General features: G+C 41.3%; 3 protein-coding genes across 6 annotated transcripts in view; 1 reads left to right on the forward strand and 2 right to left on the reverse strand.

Moving 5' to 3' along the window:
• The window catches only part of LOC135473738 (uncharacterized), a 65146-nt gene extending 58570 nt beyond the window's left edge, over positions 1-6576 (forward strand). Inside the window, exons 1-2 of one of the 3 annotated variants that reach the window (XM_064753611.1) lie at positions 1198-1319; positions 4591-6576. In XM_064753611.1, the coding sequence (XP_064609681.1) occupies positions 4620-6572 (1953 nt within the window). In that variant the 5' untranslated portion in view covers positions 1198-1319; positions 4591-4619 and the 3' untranslated portion in view covers positions 6573-6576. Of the gene's footprint in view, positions 1-1197; positions 1320-1399; positions 1421-4590 lie in introns of those variants that run through there. The other 2 variants (XM_064753613.1, XM_064753612.1) reach the window with 2 other exon arrangements.
• Positions 6577-7399: 823 nt separating this feature from the next.
• On the reverse strand, positions 7400-10294 carry LOC135473740 (ganglioside GM2 activator-like). The gene is made up of 4 exons (XM_064753616.1): positions 10107-10294; positions 8672-8824; positions 8086-8247; positions 7400-7555 (listed from the first exon to the last, which is right to left on the reverse strand). The coding sequence occupies exons 1-4, from the start codon at positions 10239-10241 to the stop codon at positions 7400-7402; spliced, it is 606 nt and encodes a 201-aa protein (XP_064609686.1). The 5' UTR covers positions 10242-10294.
• Positions 10295-12500: 2206 nt separating this feature from the next.
• Positions 12501-20478, reverse strand: LOC135473933 (E3 ubiquitin-protein ligase TRIM13-like). Of its 2 annotated transcripts, XM_064753887.1 has the most exons (9): positions 20428-20478; positions 19775-19886; positions 16885-17110; positions 15750-15968; positions 15321-15416; positions 14331-14567; positions 13675-13694; positions 13417-13541; positions 12501-12914 (listed from the first exon to the last, which is right to left on the reverse strand). In XM_064753887.1, the coding sequence occupies exons 3-9, from the start codon at positions 17068-17070 to the stop codon at positions 12580-12582; spliced, it is 1218 nt and encodes a 405-aa protein (XP_064609957.1). In that variant the 5' UTR covers positions 17071-17110; positions 19775-19886; positions 20428-20478; the 3' UTR covers positions 12501-12579. The 2 variants fall into 2 exon arrangements, with proteins under 2 accessions (XP_064609957.1, XP_064609958.1); XM_064753888.1 differs by lacking the exons at positions 19775-19886; positions 20428-20478 and adding an exon at positions 19559-19671.
• Between the last annotated feature and the right edge of the window lie 4443 nt (positions 20479-24921).

Raw genomic sequence — 24921 nt, forward strand, 5'->3', positions numbered from 1 at the left:
TATGTATATATGTAAGCGAGTGTGCGTATATGTGTATGTATATGTATCAGTTTATTCCGTGTGCATATATCTAAATATTTTGCTAACATTGCTCACCTTTAATCTCACTCAGGAAAAGGTAAGCTAAAGATCGCGGGATATTGTCTGCTGTACAGTGCAGTTCTAGCGGAATTTCTCTCATGTTTTTGTGGTATCCAATGTCTGGGAGATTATTACAGTCAGATCGATAAAATGTCACGTGTCACATCTGACAGATATATCCTCTGCTGTTATTTTTTATTTTTTATTTTTTTTTGATTGGTGCATCACTTTGAAAGCTGAAACATTTCCACCCGGGAATGTTTAGCACTGGATTAACCACAGCCAGTGCACGTGTCAATGATATCCTTGATTTTGTGTACTTTGGCCACAAAGTATAGAGTAGGCATACAACCCGGGGCGTGGTAACGTTAAGGTCAATGTCATCAATTCTGTACAATATGAGTGAGCCCATATTCAGTTTGTTAACCTGACTGATAGTCAACCGTGGTGTTACTAAAGGTGATAATTGTTTTATACTTGCCAGAGCAGGATCCACTTTCGTTGAGCGATATAGTTATGCCACACCATTCACTACTCCATCGATCCCTCAATCACTACCCTTTCCCTAGTTATTATAGTACCAATTCCTCAGTACCCTATATTTTTTCTATTCCTCAGTACCCACTCCTTGATCAATAGCCCATCTCTCAACTTATACGAGGGCCTATCCAAAAGTTTCGCCTATATAAACTCTTCACCCGGCACAACTACCTAAAATCTGACAGTCCTGGAATCTGTACATTTGGAGAGATCAGCTCTGATTAAATTACTGAATGACGACTATCGTGGTGAGACAAATGAGAGGGTGTTGAAGTACACCCGGGTAATAACCGTAAAGTTTTCACCAGTCCTTTGTTTTGGAGGGAACTTAAGTGGAGCACCCATCCACACCCTCATGCCTGTACACCGGCCCACTGACTCTGCGCCCATAACGGTGCCAGCTGTAGAACAGGGTCATCGTCTTCTGCTTTTTCTGAACCAAGCTCTGTTTGCGGGTATTCAGTCCCTTGGGGGGTGCTCACTATAGTATCTCTTGACTTTTCTTAACGGGCATCTAATTACCCAACGGTCAACAAAGTATGGGACTGATTTTACTCCAGATGTTTAGTATAAGTCAGGATTTATAGCACTATGTATGACTGAGCACTCAGATGCGGGCACAGGGGTGTGGTAAAGTCTACATACAGCCTCCCCCACCCTACTCCCTGCCTCTCCCTGGCTGGATGATGGTGTACGGGGTAAGCATAATGTTACTGGGATTCCCAGGAGATCGGTTGGCTTACTCTCACCATCACGCTGTAACGTTGTCTTTGTTAACGATGGAACTCGGGCAGTAATGGTACGTAGCTTGTATATAGTCCCATTTTGTATAAGTGTTCACGTTCACCAGATTAGTATGGACGCGTATATGTAGTGTTATGTACGGAGTAGTGAGTGTGGTATACGAGAGGTTAATACTTAGTAGCACAGCTGTACGCTATAAACTCACAGACGTATGTGCCAGCATCGTACGTGAGAATGCACGTGCAGCTGTTATTATACTTGTGTGTGTATGTACATGTGTAGGAGGGTTACTCATTCGGCATCCTCCATTTTGTTATGCTCTTAGTTTTTGTGAAGCTGGCTGATAGTCACACAGGTTACTGTAGACTCAACCGTTAGTATCGTACGTATCACACATGTAGCTGACAAATCTAAACTCCTCCGCCGTGTACAGTAAAAGAGTATAAAGAGGCTTCGTAATAATATGCACTTATATGTTTGCATACCGTATGTATAGTTCAACTATTTGTAAGTTTTATAACATACAGGGGTAATACGTATTAATTCCATATTTAGGTTTTCAAGAATATGGAACACCATCAATAAATAAATATATAGTATATTGGTAACAAGTTTCGCTTGAACTATTTAACGAGGTAAGGTTCGACTTTCCCTGATACTGAGACTGTCGTGTGCTATGTCAGAGGTCACTGTAAGGAACAGGGCCGAAACTTACCAAAGTTAAACAGAATCGCATGTCCTATCCATACATTTACATGTAGGCCTATCAAGAAATCTGACCAAGCAGGGCCGAGTAATAAGTAAGGGTATGTGTCCAGATATATTTTTTTAAAATAAGTTTCAAGTATTGGGGTAAAGCAAAATTGTCACTTATATGAAGGTTGTCAGGTTTATGGGTAGGAGGGCACCGCAAAACCTGACAAATCCTCTGACTTATAGCCACTCCTGCACCAACGATAGCTGGATTCGAGCTAGCATCCTCGTAATGAACAGGTATATTAATTTATGGCGTAATATTGTATGATTACAAAGCTATCGACATGTATTATACAGTTCTAACTGATAAGTATAATATGACACAGAATCCAAGCCTAATTGTATGCCGGTGTTGTCATTCTGTGGTCGGCCGTAAGTTTTATCCTGATTAATTTTATGTGAACTTTTCTCATTTTTTTCTTCTCATTTTTAAACAATAAATACCATTAGACTATCAAGCAAGTTGAGTCATCTTACGCTCAAATAAAAAAAGAACTCATCAGATATTTAATTACACGCCTACATGTTTGCTATTAATATACTGAGAGATTATCTCACATGTTGTTACATGTTCATATGTATGTGGAAGTGGAACTCGCGCTGCTTTTCTCTTATTCTAACATATTTTTCTGTTGATGAAAAGTTGAGATATTTCTTACATCAATATAATCTGAGCAGTGTTCCATGCACAAAATTTGCGATAGGTGTCAAGTCCTTATCAGGTCACCAGATATTCCTTGCTGTGTTCCCAATTTATGGTTTATCTAAGCACAGTGACATTTACCTCTTTCTGCTCGCTGAAAACGTGTAGCTCTAATCACAAGCTGAAATATGGCAGTAGACACGGGTGTGAATCCACCATGCTTCATGAAAACGAATGTTCAACTCTCATTACTGCAGTTAAAGGCACTTATTTGATATACATATACCTATAACACAATAGACAACTTCTTTACTGGCATTTGGCAAATGTTAATATCTCGTTCGATGATAGTCGACGTGTGTACCTTGGCTGGTGACACATTGACTGTATTTTAGCGACGCGTCACATCTGTGCTTCACGGATCAGTCTCATTGCCCCTGGGTTAACGTTTGGGTTTAGCACCAGAGTTATCTCCCATTATCCAGAAACCGTGTTCTTGTAAATGACAGTAAGTACGGTCACGCATTGATTTCTGCACTTTCGGATTCCCGTTCATTATCAGGTGTTAGGTGTGTTGCGGGGACCCTTAGGCCTAATTTTAACTAGTTTAAGGAAAATCAACAAATAGACGTACCGACTTATATAAGAAACCTAACATTAAAGTGGGGCAATGCCTCGGGCATATTTTCAAGAATTTGAGAATGGAAAACATTAGGAATTTTTTTATGACAGGGAAGCTTTTGACAAAGCCGACATCAGCATATGTTCTGTCTGCGAATATAGTAGTACTTTTGAGAATATCTACATCAGTGTGTGTTCTGTCTTCGCACATGTATATAGTAGTACTTTTGAGAATATCTGCATAAGTGTGTGTTCTGTCTTCGCACGTGTATTTAGTAGTACTTTTGAAAATATCTGCATTAGAGTGTGTTCTTTCTACGCACATGTATTTAGTAGTACTTTTGACAATATCGGCATCAGTGTGTGTTCTGGCGACGTATATAGTAGTACTTTTGAAAATATTGGCATCAGTGTGTGTCCTGGCTACTTATACAGTAGGCCTAGTGTTTTTCAGAATATCTGTATGTCTACGCATATGTATCTAGTAGTACTTTTGAAATTATCTGCATCAGTGTGTGTTCTGGGTACGTATATAGTCGAACTTTGAAAATGTCTGCATCAGTATGTGTTTTGATTAGGTATGTAGTAGTACTTTTGAGTATATCGGCATTATTGTGTGTTCTGGCTACGCACATGTATTTTGTAGACTTTTGAGACTACATCAGTGTGTGTTCTGTCTTCGCACATGTATTTAGTAGTACTTTTGAGAATATCTGCATCAGTGTGTGTTCTGTCTACGCATATGTATTTAGTGGTACTTTTGAGAATATCTGCATAAGTGTGGGTTCTGGCGACGAATATAGTAGTGCTTTTGAGATTATCGGCATCATTGTGTTTTCTGGCTACGTATACAGTAGTGTTTTTGAAAATATCTGCACCAGAGTGTGTTTTTTCTACGCACATGTATTTAGTAGTACTTTTGAGAAAATCGGCATCAGTGTGTGTTCTGGGTACGTATATAGAAGTACCTTTGACAATTTTCGGCATCAGTGTGTGTTCTGGCTACGTATATAGTAGTGTTTTCGAGAATATCTGCATCAGTGTGTACTCTGTCCACGAACATGTGTTTAGTAGTACTTTTGAGAATATCGGCGTCAGTGTGTGTTTTGTCTGCACATATAGTAGTACTTTTGAGAAAGCCGATGTATATTTCATTTCTCTGTCATTATTCAACGCGGTTTTAAAACACACCATTTTTATTACAGGATGCTTCACGGAATAGAGAACAGTCGTCATGGCAACACGTTCCCGCCAGCGTTTCTTTTGTATATTGGTATCTGCTACAGTTGCATTTTTCCTCGTGACGCTTAAGGTGACATCACGTCCGGCAGTGCGGCAGCTACCGGCTAACAGTACTTCAAATTATTCCGGTTTTCTTGTGGACACGGTTGGATGTAAAATTCCCAATATTAACCCCTATGACGAGCTGATCAAGCGGTTTGTGTGGCATGGTACTAGAGTACATTGCAAGGGAAAGCCCGCCATTACGTACGAAGATGGGTTATGGATACGCATCAACCGAACCCGCGTTAAGAAGTATTATCGTAATGATTTGAAATACTGTGCCTACGAACCGCTACAAAGGCCAGTGAACGGGTCTGACGACCGAATTGATTATACCAACAAGAAAATCCTCTTCTACAACGACACAATAGTGAAGGCCGAATTCATGCGGGTTTACTGTTACAGTCGGAGCGAGGGTGTGATATATGTGAATTTTCACGCTTTTATTTTGCCTAAACCGGAAATAGAGCGAAGGTATAGGAGAAACTTCAAGAGGTATAATAAGACGTTTGACTTAAAGGCCAACTTAAATGTACTTATGTTTGGTGTAGACTCTGTGTCAAGACTCAACATGATTCGTCAGATGCCCCGAACCCGGGAGCTTTTGTTTAGTGAGCTAGGGGCTGTGGAGATGTTGGGGTATAACAAGGTAGCTGACAACACTTACGTCAACATTGTCCCCATGACGGTGGGGAAGTTTGTGGAGGAGCTACCGTGGAACGAGACAATGGCCGACGTCCCGTTTGATGAATACGGCTTCGTGTGGAAGAACTTCTCAAAATACGGTTACAGGACGTTGTATGCTGAAGATGCGCCGAAAATCGCCATATTTAACTATCTCAAAGCGGGATTTCACGTCCCTCCAGCCGATTACTACCTACGCCCTTTTAGCTTAGCCATTGAGAAGCACAAAACACTGTGGAATCAAAACAACAACTGTTTCTCCAACAGCTTGGAGACAAATCTCGTTCTGGATTACGTGCACCGCTTCATTAAGTCTTCTCAGGGAAAACCGTTTTTCGCTTTCACTTTTATCACGAGACTTACGCATGATGACGTGAACAGAGTTGGGGCCGCAGATGTGCCACATCACGATTTTCTGAGTAAGCTGAAGGAAGAAGGTCACTTGGAAAACACAGTGCTTATCTACTACAGTGACCACGGTATTCGCTTTGGAGATGTTAGGGGGACTTATATAGGTAAGCTTGAGGAACGACTTCCATTCATGTTTATCGCGTTCCCCAAATGGTTTCGGGAGAAATACCCAAAGCTAATGGACAGACTGACAACCAATTCAAAACGACTCACCACACCGTTTGATATCTATGAAACGTTAGTTGACATTTTGCACTTCAACCGTAGTGTGGGTAAATCCGATAAACAGCTGACAGATCGAGGGATCAGTCTTTTTAACAACATCTCTCCCGCTCGCACGTGCGAACTTGCCAGCATTCTGACTCACTGGTGTACTTGTCAACTTCAAGAGCGCGTCAATGGAACAGACCCTATCATTGTGAAGGCAGCCACGTTTGTCGTGAAAGTTCTAAACTCGAAGACTGCCAATCACAGAACCTTATGCTCTAAACTGAAACTAGGAGAAATCTGGGAAGCCTGGCGAATGGTACCTAACGAGGAGGTGCTGCGCTTCCGGAAAAGTCTTAATGACGTCATCAATAGACAGGTGTTTTATGGAGAACGTGCGAAGGCCATAGTGGATTACCAAATCACGCTGACAACCGTTCCCGGCCAGGGACTGTTTGAGGTAACGGTGCGTCACGTGGAACTGGAGAATCAGTTTACGGTGATGGGGGAAGTCAGTAGAATTAACCTGTACGGGCAGCAGTCGGCCTGTACAAAGGACATCCACCTTAAAAAGTACTGTCACTGCGTAGCAGGAGGATAGCGATATACTGTACTATATCAGTTATGCTTAGTGTATCGTCACAAATTCCGTCCGTTGCCATGCTCATATTTAAATGGTTTTCATGTATATCGTGTGTTTATCGTGACCTGTATCAACAAACATCTTTGTTGTTATCAACCGCATGTCGGTTGTTGATCATATACGAGTACTTGGTGGTAAACTTGGGATTTCAACATTTCCGTCTGACCTGTGTACTGTAGACACTCGGCATGACAACGTTATTCTTATCCCAAGGCGCTAATGTTATATTTAACAGCCAGGTCTAAATGCGGCTTTCAGTGAGGGGGGAATCTTAACCTTATATTTTATGTACATAGGCCTACAGGAACATTAATGATCAGTGGCCAACATTAAATTACATGTATTAGAAATATCTAAATTATAATGTCTGCAGCGGTTTGAGTAAATAAATGTTTACAATTTTGTCTTCTAGAAATAAATCAGAAACACTGATCCGTATTTCAACTCAAATGAAAACTTTTTTAAAAATATTGTTGAGGTATTGAAATACTCCCTGCCTGTGACCTCAAAACAACAATAATGACTCCGATCAACCTTTTATTTGTCAATTTTTGGAAGTGTGCTCCTCTCCATGTTCCACTTTTTCATCGTATTATTTGGGGTAGAGTCGTGGATCTCTAGTGCCAGCTCATCTATGCATCACAACAAATTTTGAAGTTGATTGAGAACTACTGCACGCCTGAGGTTCGTATTTGAAAAATTAGATATTTTTATCTCACTTCAACTGACTGTATGAGTGTGATTGGACTGAGCTTATGGCGTAGACAGGCAAACCTGTCCATAGTTCAAGGGTCAAGAATGGAGAATTCCACGTGAAGACAACCGACTGTTTGTGAAAGGCTGCTTAGCCTGTAGGTCATCTTGTAAAGGGCCTCTGTGACCCAAACAGGAAGCTCTCCAGGGGTCACAGTTAGGTTTGTGGGTGGCAGGATGTAACGTCCCTGCAGGAGAGTAAAAAAATCGTCAGATGAATGTTTATGTTTGCATGTATAACATGTATTTACTTTCTAACAACTCACCCGATAAAAGTAATGGCATATACATTTCTGTTGTTTCGCATACATGTACATGTACACATCTGTGAATATTATAGATATTACAATGTGGCCCTACATTTTGAAATACAATTATTATTTTTACAGTATTCTTAGTTCAGTATTTTGTCTTCAGTATACATAATTTCCGCGATTAAAAAGAGAAGTAGACCCCTATGCTTCCTTCTCTTTTGAACAATGGCCTAATAAGGTATACCAGTCACAAGTGATGATAAAAATTAACAGAAACGAGGTAAAGACGTACATGTGTTGCATTGTGAAACACAATTTATACATTAAATTATTAGTTATACATTATACCAGAGACATGTTTGGCATGATGAGCATCTCAGACCGGCACATCCTTATGACACCGAAAAGGCAAGCATTCGGATTTCTCCATTGACTCATGGTTAACTTGGTTCGAGCGTACCTACCTTACGAATGGGGCACTGACAAGGAATACCATGCTGACGTATGGCAGACGGACAGACAAACGGCAGAAGAGCACACATGTCCTCTAGTTCGCAGGAACCTAACTCGTCTAGACAGAGGACGGGCACCCAGATAGCGATTTGCTTCTCACCCTGGGCCTGAAACTAAACATTGTAGATGCTAGCTATAAATGTATACATTCATTGCATTCGATGGAATTCGCGTGCGTTAGTGAGGTGTACAGAGAATCATTTGAAGAGATGCCTTAAGGTGTTTTGTTATCTGTTCACGTGTTTTAAGCATTTACAAATGACAATACTATGAGGGCCGTGGAAAGACATATTTGGTAATCACTTATAAAGTGTCATATTTTACATGTTCGAACGCAAACTGTAATATGGCAATAAAAACTGAAAAGGGGATTAGAATATCATTTTAGTAAGATACTATTCACAAACAAGCCATTGCCTAAAAGCAACTGGTCGACTTTCTCAGTCAGTTGGAATTATTGCTAAAAATAATTTTAATGATCATGTACTAGTATTACATGCCTTTAAATTTTTCACGAAAAGAACAAAAAACACTAACCTTAATGGGTGAATGTAGCGTTCTGGAGACAGAGAACTGAAAGCTAAGCTGGAACACCCCTGGCAGAGTCACGGGGTCTGGCTGTATGCTGAGGTATTCCACCAGGACGGGGTCATCCTTCCCGCCACAATTCATCCACTGGACACCTCCAAACTGATATGTAGGCGAGATGTATAAAATGGAGAGAACGGGTTTAAAATGAGATGACTTACACTTGACAGTTGAGTGACACAGACCGATATTACCTTTATCCGTAGGTCTGTAGCGTTGACACATAGAACATTCAGTAAGAGATGGAAGATTTTTTGACTGAGGGTTGCACATTATTTCAATTAAATCCTCGTGGCCATTTAATGACACTTTTCCAGAATTGTCAAAGCATACATGATTTACTGACTTTAAAGATCTTTGCAGAATTTCAACGGGATGAAATACCTCCTACAATGGCACAGAAAACCAGGGTAAAAATATGAAAAAATTGACGAGTTGTAATAACAAATTAAAACTATATGAAAATGAACAGTCATTTGAGATTGAATTTAGTTGACCATAATTACATACAATTTATATTTGTAATTTATCTGGTTAGCATTTCACCCTGTCTTCAAGAATGTAGGCCTGTCGGTTACATCTTGATCTTTAGGTTTCGGGTCACAAGCCTATCAATGAACAAGGCTAATATTAACTGATATTAACAATTAGGCCGTGAGGAACAACTGGCTCAATAACTAAGGTGCGCTTCCATACGTCGAAACAGGCATTCGCATATCAGCCGTTAACCAGTAAGGACGTACCAGGTCAATAATCTCAAGACCAATTCCCAAAAGGGCGTTCCAGGTCAATAATCGCAAGACCAATTCCCAAAAGGGCGTTCAAGGTCAATAATCTCAAGACTAATTCCCAAAAGGGCGTTCAAGGTCAATAATCTCAAGACCAATTCCCAAAAGAGCGTTCAAGGTCAATAATCGCAAGGCCAATACTCAAAAAGGGCCTCCGTGGGACTGTTTTTTTTCCATCTTACGTTTGTTAAAATTACTGGTCAACTAAATCTCTTAAATCTCTCTACGGAACATTCCTCCATCCATAGAACTGACCGCTGTCGTAAGTGAAATATGAGGTAAATGGTATACATTAAACAATCAAATAAATGATTAATCTCTATTTTAGAACTAAGAGATAAAACACACAGCCATGGTAAAATCACCTAGACAACGCACAGCAGACAGGAGTTGTCCACTGTTTGAGAACGATAGGTCCTATTTTCACAGAAAGGGAACAGTCCCAGCGTTCATGACGAGGACGGCAACTGTGTGTAGATTATCAATCTGAGCGCACTTCGCGCTGTTAAAGTTTTTGGATGTATATTAGAATTCTTTCTGGTGCACACCTTATACGTTTCCACAGGGGACGCAACTCTGTGTGGCGGAAAACTCACCTGTTCGGCATGCGTGCTGTCGGTGTGTTCTGGGGAACCGCCTTTGCCAGTACGGGAGGTTTGACCCAGGTTTCCCTCGGCTGATTCTAGGACTAACAGTAAACTACTGACCAATATACCGTGCAAGGAGACCATGTCTTGATGCAGGAAACCGCGGTGTTCAGATTTACGTGTACATAGTAATTTCACTAAACTATCAGGACCCGCGCTAGTCACTGATGACCCACATGTGCTATGATAAGGCGCTCTATGTAGGCCTCGATCTCCTTGAATACAGAATGTCTCACAATATGATGAACTGAAGCTTTAGCAAATAAACATGTCACCTGGTTAAAACCCATACTGTATTCCCGACAGCAAACAAGAATACCATCTGTATATCATGACAGCATGACTCCCCAGTGAAGACAATCTGTGGAGCCGTACTATGTTGATGATCCGATTCTCCGTCAGCTCAGAATGCTGAACTGTCACGAATTATATCACATGCTACAACATTTTCTCTCCGAAACCTGCTTTTCATTTTTAGACTACAATTCAGTGAACAGTTTCACGTAAAGCAAACTCAACTCACAGAACATTTCATTATGCGGCGTGAGAAAAGGCATTCGTTTAGCAATGACCGGCCCTGATGGCTCAGCTGATAGAGTGTCCGCTTCGGGGACGGTATATTCAGGGTCAATCCTGGGTCAGGTCACACCTAAGACCTTGCACATCACATGCTCTCTAAGGACTCCTTTGTCGTCATATGACTGAAACATTGTCAAGTACGACATTAAACCCTGAGCACATACGAGTATGGATAGGTTTCACAATGCTAGTGATGAACTTATTCGCAAGCTTTCGGAACAGACTTCTCCCATCATCAGGTGTAGTGGCAAACTTTGCACTTTGTTCATCACTAGCATTGTAAACCCCAATCACTCACTTACTAACTCGTTCAGCAATGTTGTGTTTTCATTTCTGCTCTGGGATAGCCCTTTTAAATTATTAAGGCAGTGGTCAATACATCCCCTGTATAGTAACCCTTGTATGTAGTGGAACTGAAGAAGGCCTTGTTACCTTTGACGTTAATGTAGTAGTGGCCAGTTTTATCAAACGCCGATACAGTTAGTGATACGATTTTATCAATTAAATCTGTGTGTCCTCATACGGTACGTGTATTTGAACCTCTAGTTCTTCAGTGAGACGTTTTCAGTTTTTAAGAATCCGCATACAGGTGACGCCTGAATTTTTTTCAGTTGCACAACAGAACCTTTTCCAGAATAACTGTACCTCCTGCAATTCCTTCATCAAGACAGTAAGTACAAGTTTGGTGGTATAGATTTTTGACCCACTTTAGAAACCACAATCCAGTAAAGTTGTGGTGACGGGAATGTACGGATATACTCCTCTGTTTGAAAAAGGACTGATGTTTTTTATTTATTTATTTATTTATTTATTTGGTGTTTACGCCGTACTCAAGAACATTTGACTTATACGAAGGCGGCCAACATTATGATGGGAGGAAAGATGTTTTTTTTAAATAGTTCCACCAGAGGATAGATCGTTATGGAATACGTTGCTGTTGCACTGATATTAAACTCCTTTACAAGAACCTTATAGTAATATCTCTTGCAGACAAATATAACTTTAATAGGAGCTTTAACCGTCGGAACAATAAAGTATTTTCTCTGATGAACGTCAAATAGCTTTGGGACGGTAGGACCCTTCAGAACTTGTTTGACTGTCATGTAAGTATTAATAAGGTGGATTCCATTACACAACCTTTTTCTTTACCAGGTCACATCAAGCGTCAAGAACTGGACGTTCTAACATGTCCGTTTAGACCAATATTTTATGCAAAGTTTTCATGTGGCGAAAGAACAATTTTCTTATTAACTCTCATAATTATGTTTCTCTGCTCTCTATGGTTCAGACCTCTAACAAGCAGACTACGTAAATCAACATTGATTAAAGTATTAAGGTTTCCAGTTATGACATGATTACACGGATGATAAGTAAAATCTGAAGATTTACAGTCACAATTATATCTACCAAAAGTATGATCAAAATGAAATTGACTGTTTTCGTGTAATTAAATATCTTGGAAGACATTTGTTTGATATATAAGTAAGGAATTATGGGGGGCTTTCGTATGTTGAAAATATAATATACATAGGTTTGATAAAACATGTGATAAATACATGTATCAAGTGTTGATTTCCCAGAAACTTGGCTTATGCTTTTGAGACCATAACATACGCGCTGCATGTTGCTCACTAAGCGATTGCGACAGATTAACCAAAACTGTGTGCCTGTTCCAGCTGGCCAAGACTCGATCTCGTAAACTGAAGGACACAAACTGATATAAGCATTATGGCATATTTGTTTTATTAAAACGTCAGTGGCTCTGGAATGTCTGTATTAAACAACATAAATCACACATGAGACCTGGACAGGTAATGCAAATTAATTGTGGGATATGTAGGGGTTAGATTATTTTCACATCACTATCCCCGTTGCCTGTTTTAAAATACAACAAATGTGACCTCTGGCTGGGACCAGCATTGTTCCTGGCAATGACGTACAGGCGGTATCTATGGTGACGCTGAAGGCCGCGGATTGTAGTCTGAGCTTTTGATTGGCCAAAGTCCGCCACATCGAATGACTGACGATCATTACACATTCCGTTGCAATAGATGGCTGTCTCGTAATAAATAGTGAAGTAAGTCACGTGATCTTCGGGTGAAAACAACCAAGCAATGGCGGCAGATGAGTCGCCAAACACACAGTCCTCCGGAGAAAATTGAGGCGGTGATGGTGGCTCTGAAATTATAATCACAATGTACAATTAAGACACAGAATATTGGGAACATTACCACACATGAGCATATATTTGGAAAGAGTTTATACACTTCTGGTTTCAGCACTTTTTTTTCTTTCGATGTATTTCTTCAGGTGAAATAATTTAAGATCGGGACATTGGAAGAGCAAAGCGTCGGGTTTGTTGACTTGACAGGCTAACCACATCGCGGGGCATTTGTCACAGGCTGGTATCCTGTGTGAGAAAATCTCTTGTATATTAATGATTAACAGCAAGTCTTAATTTTCCGTAGTGTGGAATAGCACGAAATTAAACCTGAAATTCCGAAATAGGAAAAAGAGCGAAACATCCCGAAACAATTTCATATTGCTGAAAATGCAATTTGATATCAAATGTTGGTAAGTAAAGTTCATGATATTGTCTTTAACAAGAGAGATTCGGTGCGTATTCAAATAACAGCATCAAACAAAACAAAACAAAAAAAAAAACAATGAAAGAAAATACCTAAATCCAGAGTGAGAGCAAACTTCAAAGGATCGGTGTTCAGTACAAAGTTCCCGGCGGAAAGGACTTGGTGGGATATGGGTTGGTCATTCGTGGATGGCAGACTATCAAGTCGTTGTAATAATCTGGGGAAAATACCAGACTAGATGAGCATCATTTCAAAGCCACAACAAAACCAATCATAATTTTCAACACATGCACTTTATAATACGTTGATTTTGATCGATAAGTTGGTGTGAAAACACTAAACTGTCTTACCTTTTAAAATCTTCACATTTCTGAAATTTGAATAGAAAGTAGTTTTATTACCAGGACAAAATAGTCACGAATAGTCATAAATAAATAAATGATTGGGGTATAATAAGCGGTGTCCTCTGACGTTAAACTGGTCCGTACAGTGTACAGCGCCAATTACTTCGAGTGTTCATACAGCAAGTGAGAGGCCTCCGTGGCTCAGTTGGTTAGCTCGCTAGCGCAGCGTAATGACCCAGTAGTGTCTCACCAATGCGGTCGCTGTGAGCTCAAGTCCAGCTCATGCTGGCTTCCTCTCCAATCGTAAGTGAGAAGGTCTGCCAGCAACCTGTAGATGGTCGTGGGTTACCTCCGGGCTCTGCCCGCCTTCCACCCACCATAATGCTGAACACCGTGGTATAAGTGAAATATTCTTGAGTATGGCGTAAAACACCAATCAAATAAATAAATAAAATAAATAAATAAACAAATCCTAAAGCAAGTGAGCTAGGCTGTGGAGTTTAACAATGACTATTGTCTCCTGCGATAATGATGAAAACTCTCCAGGAGCTGAGTTCAGTCTAAGCAGTGATTACAAGATGGCTAACGGATAGCACTTCACCGTAACAAGACAATTTTTAACTGACCCTCTTTTTCATTTTATTTCTTCATGTGTGGCTTACCTGCCAAACTTTTGCCTCGCTGTCATTCTCTTCCATTTGTAATAATGCTTGGCACTGATCTTCAAGCGAATCATATTCAAGAATTCTTTGTAACACGGCTTCGGATTGGTTGGGAAGATCTGATGAAGCCACCACAGTCTGCAACTGACCTATCAGATGCTGACTTCTGTGGTCACGAAGGCGCTTCAACCTTTTCTTTTCCTTTTGTATACAGGAACGCCCTGTCTTCAACAAATGCTGAAAAGACAAATAAATGCTTTGTCATCAGAGCGTTTAGACACAAGTTTAATGCTTGCATCTTATGAGAACTGACAGAAACTTTTAAGCAATGTGTCAAATCACATTACATTTGGGTTTTGTAAGGTATTAATATTGAATGTGGTCATTGATTTATTTATTTATTTGATTGATGTTTTATGCCGTACTCAAAAATATCTCACTTATACGGCGGCGGCCAGCATTATGGTGGGTGGAAACCGGGCACAGCCGAAGGAAACCCACGGCCATCCGCAGGTTGCTGGCAGACCTTCCTACGTACGGCCGGAGAAAAAGCCAGCATGAGCTTGACTTGAACTCACAGCGACTGCATTTGTGAGAGGCTCCTATTATGCTGCGATAGCGCGCTAATCAACTGAGCCACGGTGGCCCCTGCGGTCATTGAGACAGCGCGGTCATTGAAACACGTGCCCTAGGTGATAATAGGCGATCGTCGGCGCTTTTGTGGCCTTTGCGCTGTCCAACTTTCTACCACATGTCTTCTATCAGTATCGTACGTATCTGTATACGTCGCGTGTGAGAAAGTTCGCCAGTAACTTGCCAAAGGTTAGTGGTTTATCCCGGCCATTCCATTCCCCCTTCTTGCTTTCCTCTCACTGAAATGACTACCACCGTAGACGTAAAAGAATGAATGTTGTTCAAACCAACGACGAAGTAAATAAATAAACAAATTTACACGTAATACAACACAAGCTTTAGAACCTAGGTATATACCTGTTGGCTAACTGTGGCTTCTGAGAGGCTGTCAAAGCGCGAGAGTTCCTCCTCCCGGCGGGACTGGAGGTACTCAGTGATCCAAACCGAAACAGACTGAAACAGTGAAACATTTTGTGGCAGAGGTATTTAACGCCATGATCTGCGTGTAGATGGCACATCGAGTGAACCCGGCTAAATACACCTCAAACCAAGTCAAATATTTAACCTTACATAACATTTGCTTTCCGAGGCAGAGGGACCTTTATTTGGAGTTAACAGGCATGGTTTTGCTTCTGGCTAAAGGCAACACATAAAATATGAATAAATAAAATCTACTCTATCAGGACACTTCCTTCAGATATTATGCATTGAACATTTATTTATGTATGTATGTGGAATGGTTACCCAGTTAACATAGAGCTTAGTCGAATGAGAAGGCGTACATACCTGTATGTATTCTGAGGCGTTTTGCCCAGGAATCACCGCGTGCTGGAAGTGTTTAGGGGGATCCCCTCCAGGTGTGGCCAGACAGCACCTCACACAGACGGGCTGGTAACACTGGACACACAGCATGCTGACATTGACGTCTGCGTGGTCCACACAGAAAGGACTACTCTCTGTCGGTCCATCCTCAGTCGACCCCTCTCCAGGCTGCTCCAAGAACTCCTGCAAGATATTTGATGACCTTTGTCTGCCGTAAAAGTGATGGCAACATTTACCAGATTTATTAGAGGTAGCTAGATTTATATTAGCAGTTCTTAGATTTACAGACAGTACACAGATTTACATGCATTATCTAAATTTACATGCGGCACCTATGCTTACCACACATTTACCAGCAGTGTCTAGCTTTCGGCAGCGATACCCAGACTTGCCATCTGCACCTAGATTTTTCAGCGACGCCCAGATTTAGCCGCGGTATCTAGATGTATATGCATTATCTAGATTTACATGGGACACCGATATTTACCAGCGGTGACTATATTTACTGCGAAGGAGTCGGTGGCCGAGGGGATTAGCACGACAGCGCACTCCCACCAATGCGGTCGCTATGAGTTCAAGTCCAGCTCATGCTTCACCTCCGGCCGCACATTTGAAGGTCTGCAGCATCCTGCGGTTGGTCGTGGATTTCCTCCTGTTTCATCCCACCATAACCCTGGCCGACGTCGTATACGCGAAATATTCTTTACAGCGTAAAACACCAATCAAATAAATAACATAAATATATTTACTATCAATTCATATATTTAACATCAGTATCTAGATTTCAGCAGCGGTACTCGGATTTAACAGCGGTACATAAATTTACACTATCAGCATAAGCTAGGATTACCTGCAGCTTCTAAATTCGCCAGCGATATTAAGTTTCACCACAGCAGAACTATTGTTGTCCTGGGTAAAAAATCACATACTGTAATAAATTCGGATCCACGATGTATTTGTTCGCCTCTGTATCGTTAGTTACAGAATGAGAGAAGTACACGTCAATGAAATACAACCACTACTATGTTACTTGTACCATTACCAATACTATGCACCGTTAAAGGCAATGCCACCGGTAATGCTCTAGCTTCTATACTACCTGGAGAGCATAGTTCCTGGGAAGATTCTCCACCCCCTCGGGAACCCAGTGGTCAGTCCGACAAGTGGGGCACTTAAGACGGTCATCACGGATCAACCCGTGGGCACAGGAGTCCCGACAAAGGGTATGTCCACAAGGTAGCACGACGGGGAGAGTGAAGGAATCCAAGCACACGGGACACTCCATGAGGACAGCGTCTGTCTGTAAACAGGAAGTGATGTCTCCCCTTCAAAAGAAAATACATATTCGACTCAAATGTAGCAAACTGGTGTGTTACTTTTGATTTGTTCACCTAGAAACTTTAGTGTTGTAGAAAGAAATACTAAATTATTCAAATTATTTCAGAATAATGCGAGAGCACTTCAGAATGGACTTTAGAATCTATCACCAAGCGTAAGATTCTTGTCGGTGTGTATAGCTGCCTGGTAGACTAGCCCTGTGTTACACATACAACTACAACCAAGGTGAAATTGAACACCACACGTACACATAGCTTTGAGTTGTAAGAGAAGTATGCGTTTCCCCGCATGATCGGGTATGATATAGGTTCGTTTTGTACATGGGATATAGTGTTACGTTTATTACGTCAGCAGTTAATTTTAGCAGCAACCTGTGGTTTCCACTCAATCAGGGGAGCAAGCCTGTTTATATGGTGGAACCTAATGGATGATCAGGATACCGTATCGTGAAACCTAATGGATGATAGGGATACCGTATGGTGAAACCTAATGGATGATCAGGATACCGTATGGTGGAACCTAATGGATGATCGGGATAACGTATGGTGGAACCTAACGTAGTATCAGGATTCCACATGGTGGAACCTAATGGATGATCAGGATACCGTATGGTGGAACCTAATGGATGATCAGGATACCGTATGGTGAAACCTAATGGATGATCAGGATACCGTATGGTGAAACCTAATGGATGATCGGGATAACGTATGGTGAAACCTAATGGATGATCGGGATAACGTATGGTGAAACCTAATGGATGATCAGGGGACCTTATGGTGAAACCTAATGGATGATCGGGATACCGTATGGTGGAACCTAATGGATAATCGGGATAACGTATGGTGGAACCTAACGGAGTATCAGGATTCCACATGGTGGAACCTAATGGATGATCAGGATACCGTATGGTGGAACCTAATGGATGATCAGGATACCGTATGGTGAAACCTAATGAATGATCAGGATACCGTATGGTGAAACCTAATGAATGATCAGGGTACCGTATGGTGAAACCTAATGGATGATCGGGATAACGTATGGTGAAACCTAATGGATGATCAGGGGACATTATGGTGAAACCTAATGGATGATCGGGATACCGTATGGTGGAACCTAATGGATAATCGGGATAACGTATGGTGGAACCTAACGGGGTATCAGGATTCCACATGGTGGAACCTAATGGATGATCAGGATACCGTATGGTGGAACCTAATGGATGATCGAGATACCGTATGGTGAAACCTAATGAATGATCAGGATACCGTATGGTGAAACCTAATGGATGATCGGGATGGTGAAACCTAATGGATGATCAGGGGACATTATGGTGAAACCTAATGGATGACGGGATACCGTATGGTGGAACCTAATGGATAATCGGGATAACGTATGGTGGAACCTAACGGGGTATCAGGATTCCACATGGTGGAACCTAATGGATGATCAGGATACCGTATGGTGGAACCTAATGGATGATCGAGATACCGTATGGTGAAACCTACTGGATGATCAGGATACCCTGTGGTTGAATCTAATGGATTTACCCAGAACGCAACTATCCCATGAGAAGTAGGATGATGTGTACTGGTTTACTCGAAGATGGGCCCATATGCCTGACAAGCATTAAACATAGGAAATATTCTTGAAATTCCTCAAGCAGCACACATATTATAACAAACAGAATCAATTAACCAATCAATCAATCAATCAATCAACCAACCAGTACAACTTAAAACTTATTCTGTCGACACTGATGATGATATGACATTGTAATCGCTAGGACGAAGATACGGTCGTTTTTTGTTGTTCATGTTTGCATTCATGAAATGTTATCATCAAGATCATGATTGTCAGTTGAGTTGTTTATGGCTACATTCGCAACTGTATACGTCCTATGAATTCACTATGCACATGGAGAACTGCTTGAATCAGAGTTATGCAAATGAGATAGCCATAAATTGCATAATCAAGTTTAGAAAGACACTGTTAGTGTAAGATGAGCAAATAAAGTGGGTTGGGGGTTATTTGACAAAACGTATCGTCACTGCCCCAGTGCTGTGGGAGTGATCTCTCTGATCTACTCAATGTCCCAGAGAGACACACGAGGGCAAGATGCAGTATTTATTATAGATAGTCGGCAAAGGCGCAAATTTTACTGACCCATATTCAAGATCTTAAGTGTGTGTATTATGAATTTCGGTGAAAACACACTATCAACCATTCTTAATATTCATGGAATTAGTCTAGCTGTGTCTGTTCTCCAGCTATGTATCCCCTGTCCACGGCTGTAATTTCCAAATAAGCACATGTAAATACATATTTATCAGTATATCATTTATTTATGGCCTGATGCACTTGAATTTCAAAAATGTATGAAATAAACATTGTAAATTGAAACAGAGAAAGGATACTGTGATGGCAGTTTATCTTACCTTATTGTTGAGCTACATGTAATTCTGTGTGAGTAAGTCCAGCAATACTAGTAACCCTTGCAGCGTGGAACACCAAATAGGAAGAGTATACAGAGTTATCCACTAATATACAGGTAATGATCAAACTGAAACCTGTGCAATCGCCTCACCACACTTTGATGATATCAGGCCCTATATATAAGATCTTAAAATAGTAAAGTTTTCAGACACTGATACCTGAGATGTTCCGACCTGGTGTCTACGGCTGCCACAGATTACAGGATACGTGGTTCTGTATTACATTGGGCATTCGTGTCTCTGCTTGTCGCTTGTGCATTGAACGTACTTCCTAGGGCAGACACAAAAGACCACAGACCAATAATGATGTCAGCAAATATAGCTAATGATATCATGATCAGAAAAGATTGTTGTATTCACACTTCACAAGTACTAACCTGGCGTAAAACAATAATCAGACAATAAATATATACAAGTAAATATTATATCTCTATTGACAAACCTTGAGAGGTTTCAGCAAATGTCTGTATTATATAATCACGGGAAAGGCAGAAAAGGCGCTTGCATACGCACTGTGGAAGTACAACTTAATTACATACATGTACTTGACTTATGTTCCTGTTGCCAACACAACCACGCACACGGTATCGAGAGGTAATCGGGGTGCAGTGTGTACGCCTGTTGATAAATATCAATAACAGGTAGCCTAAAAGCTGCGCACTGACAAACATGTACACACCCTTTAGAGACTGTGTATTTCACTTATAAGTTTGATTGAGCCACTTAACTGATGGACATAAGCAAATGAATAGATATTTAGAACAAATGTTTAAAATGAGAAAGAAATATGCCTGTTAAAAGCATACGGTTACCTGTGCTCATCTGAATGACCATGGTGGTTTACTGGGTTCTACATATCGTATGCACATTTGTACAGACTGGATGCACAGGTAACAGCTGCTGGAAATCAATTTCTCTCTATATTTGATGTTGCAGTCAGTACTGTAAATTCTACTGCCCTAGTTTCATGCTCAAGTCAAGGTTTCTTGTCAAACCCACTGCAGCCCCGGCCGTCAAATCAAAACACAGAAAGGGAAGTAACTACCGAAGACTGAATAGTTGAATTCAGCTTATACAATTAGCATTCAGCGAAGCGTGATCGTAACCTAGTTGAAGCTTACATCAGTTGCCTTAGTAGTCATAACTTGTCATGTTCTCATAATACTTAGCCTGGTTTTATTTTTACAAGGAGTAGATCAGTATTCATTGATTGTGTTTTCTGCTATAAATATAACATGGAAATCACGTCAGTGTACAGGGATGTAATTTGAGAGAAATGAGTGTAAATTACTTTCATTTATTTTTTACATGTGTGTTTATTTGCTTGACGTTTAACGCCATACTCAAGAATTCTACACTTACACGATGAATGTCACCGGAAAATTGTGTGGTAAAAACTTTGCCAAATATGATTTACAGACTTCTCTCTCTAAGTACACGGTATGAGAGAAGTCTTTTAACTAATTCTATGGATTTTGCTAACTGCCTGACGACTGCATAAAGACTTGACACCAAGACCTCATATTTCTCTGTCCATGGTCGGATTTGAACCCTTACCTCGTATGTCCTTACGACTGAAAGGCAACCCCCTTAACAAATCGGCATCAATCTCGGCCCGCTGCTCATTTATTTATTATTTGGATGAACCGTTTCATTGATAACACTCTGCGTGAACCGGCAGGATCCCTCCGCCTCCGCCTCCGCCTGGTGCATGGCTCTGATGTTCGTATTCGATTTATCGTATTTTATTTATTCGATTGGTGTTTAACACCGTTCGCCAACATATTGCAACTTTTGAATCGCAAGAAACACGATGAACTCGCTCAGTAACAGCTTTTGAATCGTAGGATACATTCAGTATGAAGTCAATTAGTAACAGCTTCTGGATCGCGGTATTCGCTTGATCAGTACTAGCACCTGAATAGCGGGATACGCGTTGTGCTCGCTCAGTAATAGCATCTGAATTGCGGGAAACACGAGTACTCGCTCAGTACTCTCTCAGTAACAACTCATGAATGGCTTTATACACGATGCGTAAGTTCAGTAAAAGCATCTGAATCGGGGGTTGCACGATATACTCGCTCAGTATTAGTTTGTGAATCACTGTATACACGATGTGTTCGATGTGTAACAGCTTCGTAAAAAGACTGTTCGCTAAGCGCCTGACTCATGTATGGTAATGATCTGCTTCAGGTCACTGAATTGCACTTCATGTCTATGCAAAAAGTATTACCTGAAAAAAGTTTCAAGGCAAAACTGGCTTTATTTGCACTCGCTTTGTCGAGATAATTACGATACGAAAACTTTCGTAACAATTAGTTAATTACTTTAGATTTTGCCGACGAAAATGGCATGATGCGAATGGTGAATTATATGATAGGATTGGCATGTTCAAATAATTTACTAATTGTTTTTATCACAGAAAGAATGGGCCGTTATGTAGTGGTGAAGGATGTTTGTCTTCCACTCCCCAGGACACACAGGTGATTGGTTCAAAAGTGGCATTGGGCAGTGGATTTGTAGTATTTCCCCTACATTCTCACTATTTGCGGTGGATTGTTGACAATAAGTGGTTCTGAGTAACAATAATCAAATAAATATGTAAATACATAAATAGAACTGACTGATGAGCAATATATGACTTGCTCTTGGTTCAGTAGACAGGCAGTCTTAGGGATCGGCGCACAAACACGATTGGGGCATACACTTACTGGCGCACAAACACGATTGGTGCATACACTTACTGGCACACACATACGATTGGGGCATACACTTACTGGCACACACACACGATTGGGCATACACCTACCGGCACACACACACGATTGGGGCATACACTTACTGGCACACAAACACGATTGGGGCATACACTTACTGGCACACAAACACGATTGGGGCATACACTTACTGGCACACACACACGATTGGGGCATACACTTACTGGCACACACACATGATTGGGGCATACACCTACCGGCACACACACACGATTGGGGCATACACTTTCTGGCACACAAACACGATTGGGGCATACACTTACTGGAACACACACACGATTGGGGCATACACCTACCGGCACACACACACGATTGGGGCATACACCTACCGGCACACACACACGATTGGGGCATACACTTACTGGCACACACACAATTAGGGTATACACTTACTTGCACACACACAATTAGGGTATACACTTACTTGCGCACACTCACAATTGGGACATACACTTACTGACACACACACACACACACACACACACACACACACACACACACACACACACACACACACAACTGGGGCATTGTACTTATTGGCACACACACTCGACTAGCGTACACACTTGCAATATTTAATGGCCCAAACACACGATGTGGGTGGGCCGTGACACATAATAATCTACCCAATGTGGGCCGTATGCAATAAAGACCCTGACACGTTGGACATTCGCCGTGTCTTTGGTCGAACGCTCTGGAGCGGTGGTTTCTCCTCATACTTTGACGACTTATCCTTTGCTGTGAACAAGTACACACGGAAACTGGAAGGGTATGGTGTACCCAGTCAGTAAAAAGGGATTGTTCTGACGATAGAAACTTGTGGCCAAGTGCTCCAGTCAGGTTTTATGGAAGCCGACATAATGTATGTAGGTATGTATGTATGTATGGTCGGGGTTTTACGTCAAGCTCAACAATTTTTCAGTCATATTATGACGAAGTCATTAGGTTTGTGTACATATATTGTGTCTTCTTGTCCACACGAGTCCATGTCGCCAAAGTGCTGCCCTTACTGAAGTATCAAACCGAAGACACCAGGCATAATACCCCACCCAGCCACATTATACTGACACCGGGACAACCAGTCATATTTCGTTGCTCTAAACTCTCAGTGTTGAGCGTGAAGCGAAGCAGCAACAAGTACCATTCTTATAGTCTTTGGTATAACCCGACCCGGATTTGATCTCGATTTTCTGACTTCGAGGTGGACGCTCTAACCCTAAGGCTACCGCAGCGATAAGGAAGACGACAGAGGATATTTCCCTACCTCGCTGTACGGTTCTCTATCAGTTTCATACTTATGTCCATATATGTCAACCACATGATAGCCTGTTATTATAACAAATTAAACGTAATTAAAATATAAGGCTCATTTCGTTATCTCTCAGTAACAACTCATGAATGGCTTTATACACGATGCGTAAGTTCAGTAAAAGCATCTGAATCGGGGGTTGCACGATATACTCGCTCAGTATTAGTTTGTGAATCACTGTATACACGATGTGTTCGATGTGTAACAGCTTCGTAAAAAGACTGTTCGCTAAGCGCCTGACTCATGTATGGTAATGATCTGCTTCAGGTCACTGAATTGCACTTCATGTCTATGCAAAAAGTATTACCTGAAAAAAGTTTCAAGGCAAAACTGGCTTTATTTGCACTCGCTTTGTCGAGATAATTACGATACGAAAACTTTCGTAACAATTAGTTAATTACTTTAGATTTTGCCGACGAAAATGGCATGATGCGAATGGTGAATTATATGATAGGATTGGCATGTTCAAATAATTTACTAATTGTTTTTATCACAGAAAGAATGGGCCGTTATGTAGTGGTGAAGGATGTTTGTCTTCCACTCCCCAGGACACACAGGTGATTGGTTCAAAAGTGGCATTGGGCAGTGGATTTGTAGTATTTCCCCTACATTCTCACTATTTGCGGTGGATTGTTGACAATAAGTGGTTCTGAGTAACAATAATCAAATAAATATGTAAATACATAAATAGAACTGACTGATGAGCAATATATGACTTGCTCTTGGTTCAGTAGACAGGCAGTCTTAGGGATCGGCGCACAAACACGATTGGGGCATACACTTACTGGCGCACAAACACGATTGGTGCATACACTTACTGGCACACACATACGATTGGGGCATACACTTACTGGCACACACACACGATTGGGCATACACCTACCGGCACACACACACGATTGGGGCATACACTTACTGGCACACAAACACGATTGGGGCATACACTTACTGGCACACAAACACGATTGGGGCATACACTTACTGGCACACACACACGATTGGGGCATACACTTACTGGCACACACACATGATTGGGGCATACACCTACCGGCACACACACACGATTGGGGCATACACTTTCTGGCACACAAACACGATTGGGGCATACACTTACTGGAACACACACACGATTGGGGCATACACCTACCGGCACACACACACGATTGGGGCATACACCTACCGGCACACACACACGATTGGGGCATACACTTACTGGCACA

Source organism: Liolophura sinensis, chromosome 8, assembly GCF_032854445.1.
Source record: "Liolophura sinensis isolate JHLJ2023 chromosome 8, CUHK_Ljap_v2, whole genome shotgun sequence".
Classification (NCBI taxonomy): Eukaryota; Metazoa; Mollusca; class Polyplacophora; order Chitonida; family Chitonidae; genus Liolophura; species Liolophura sinensis.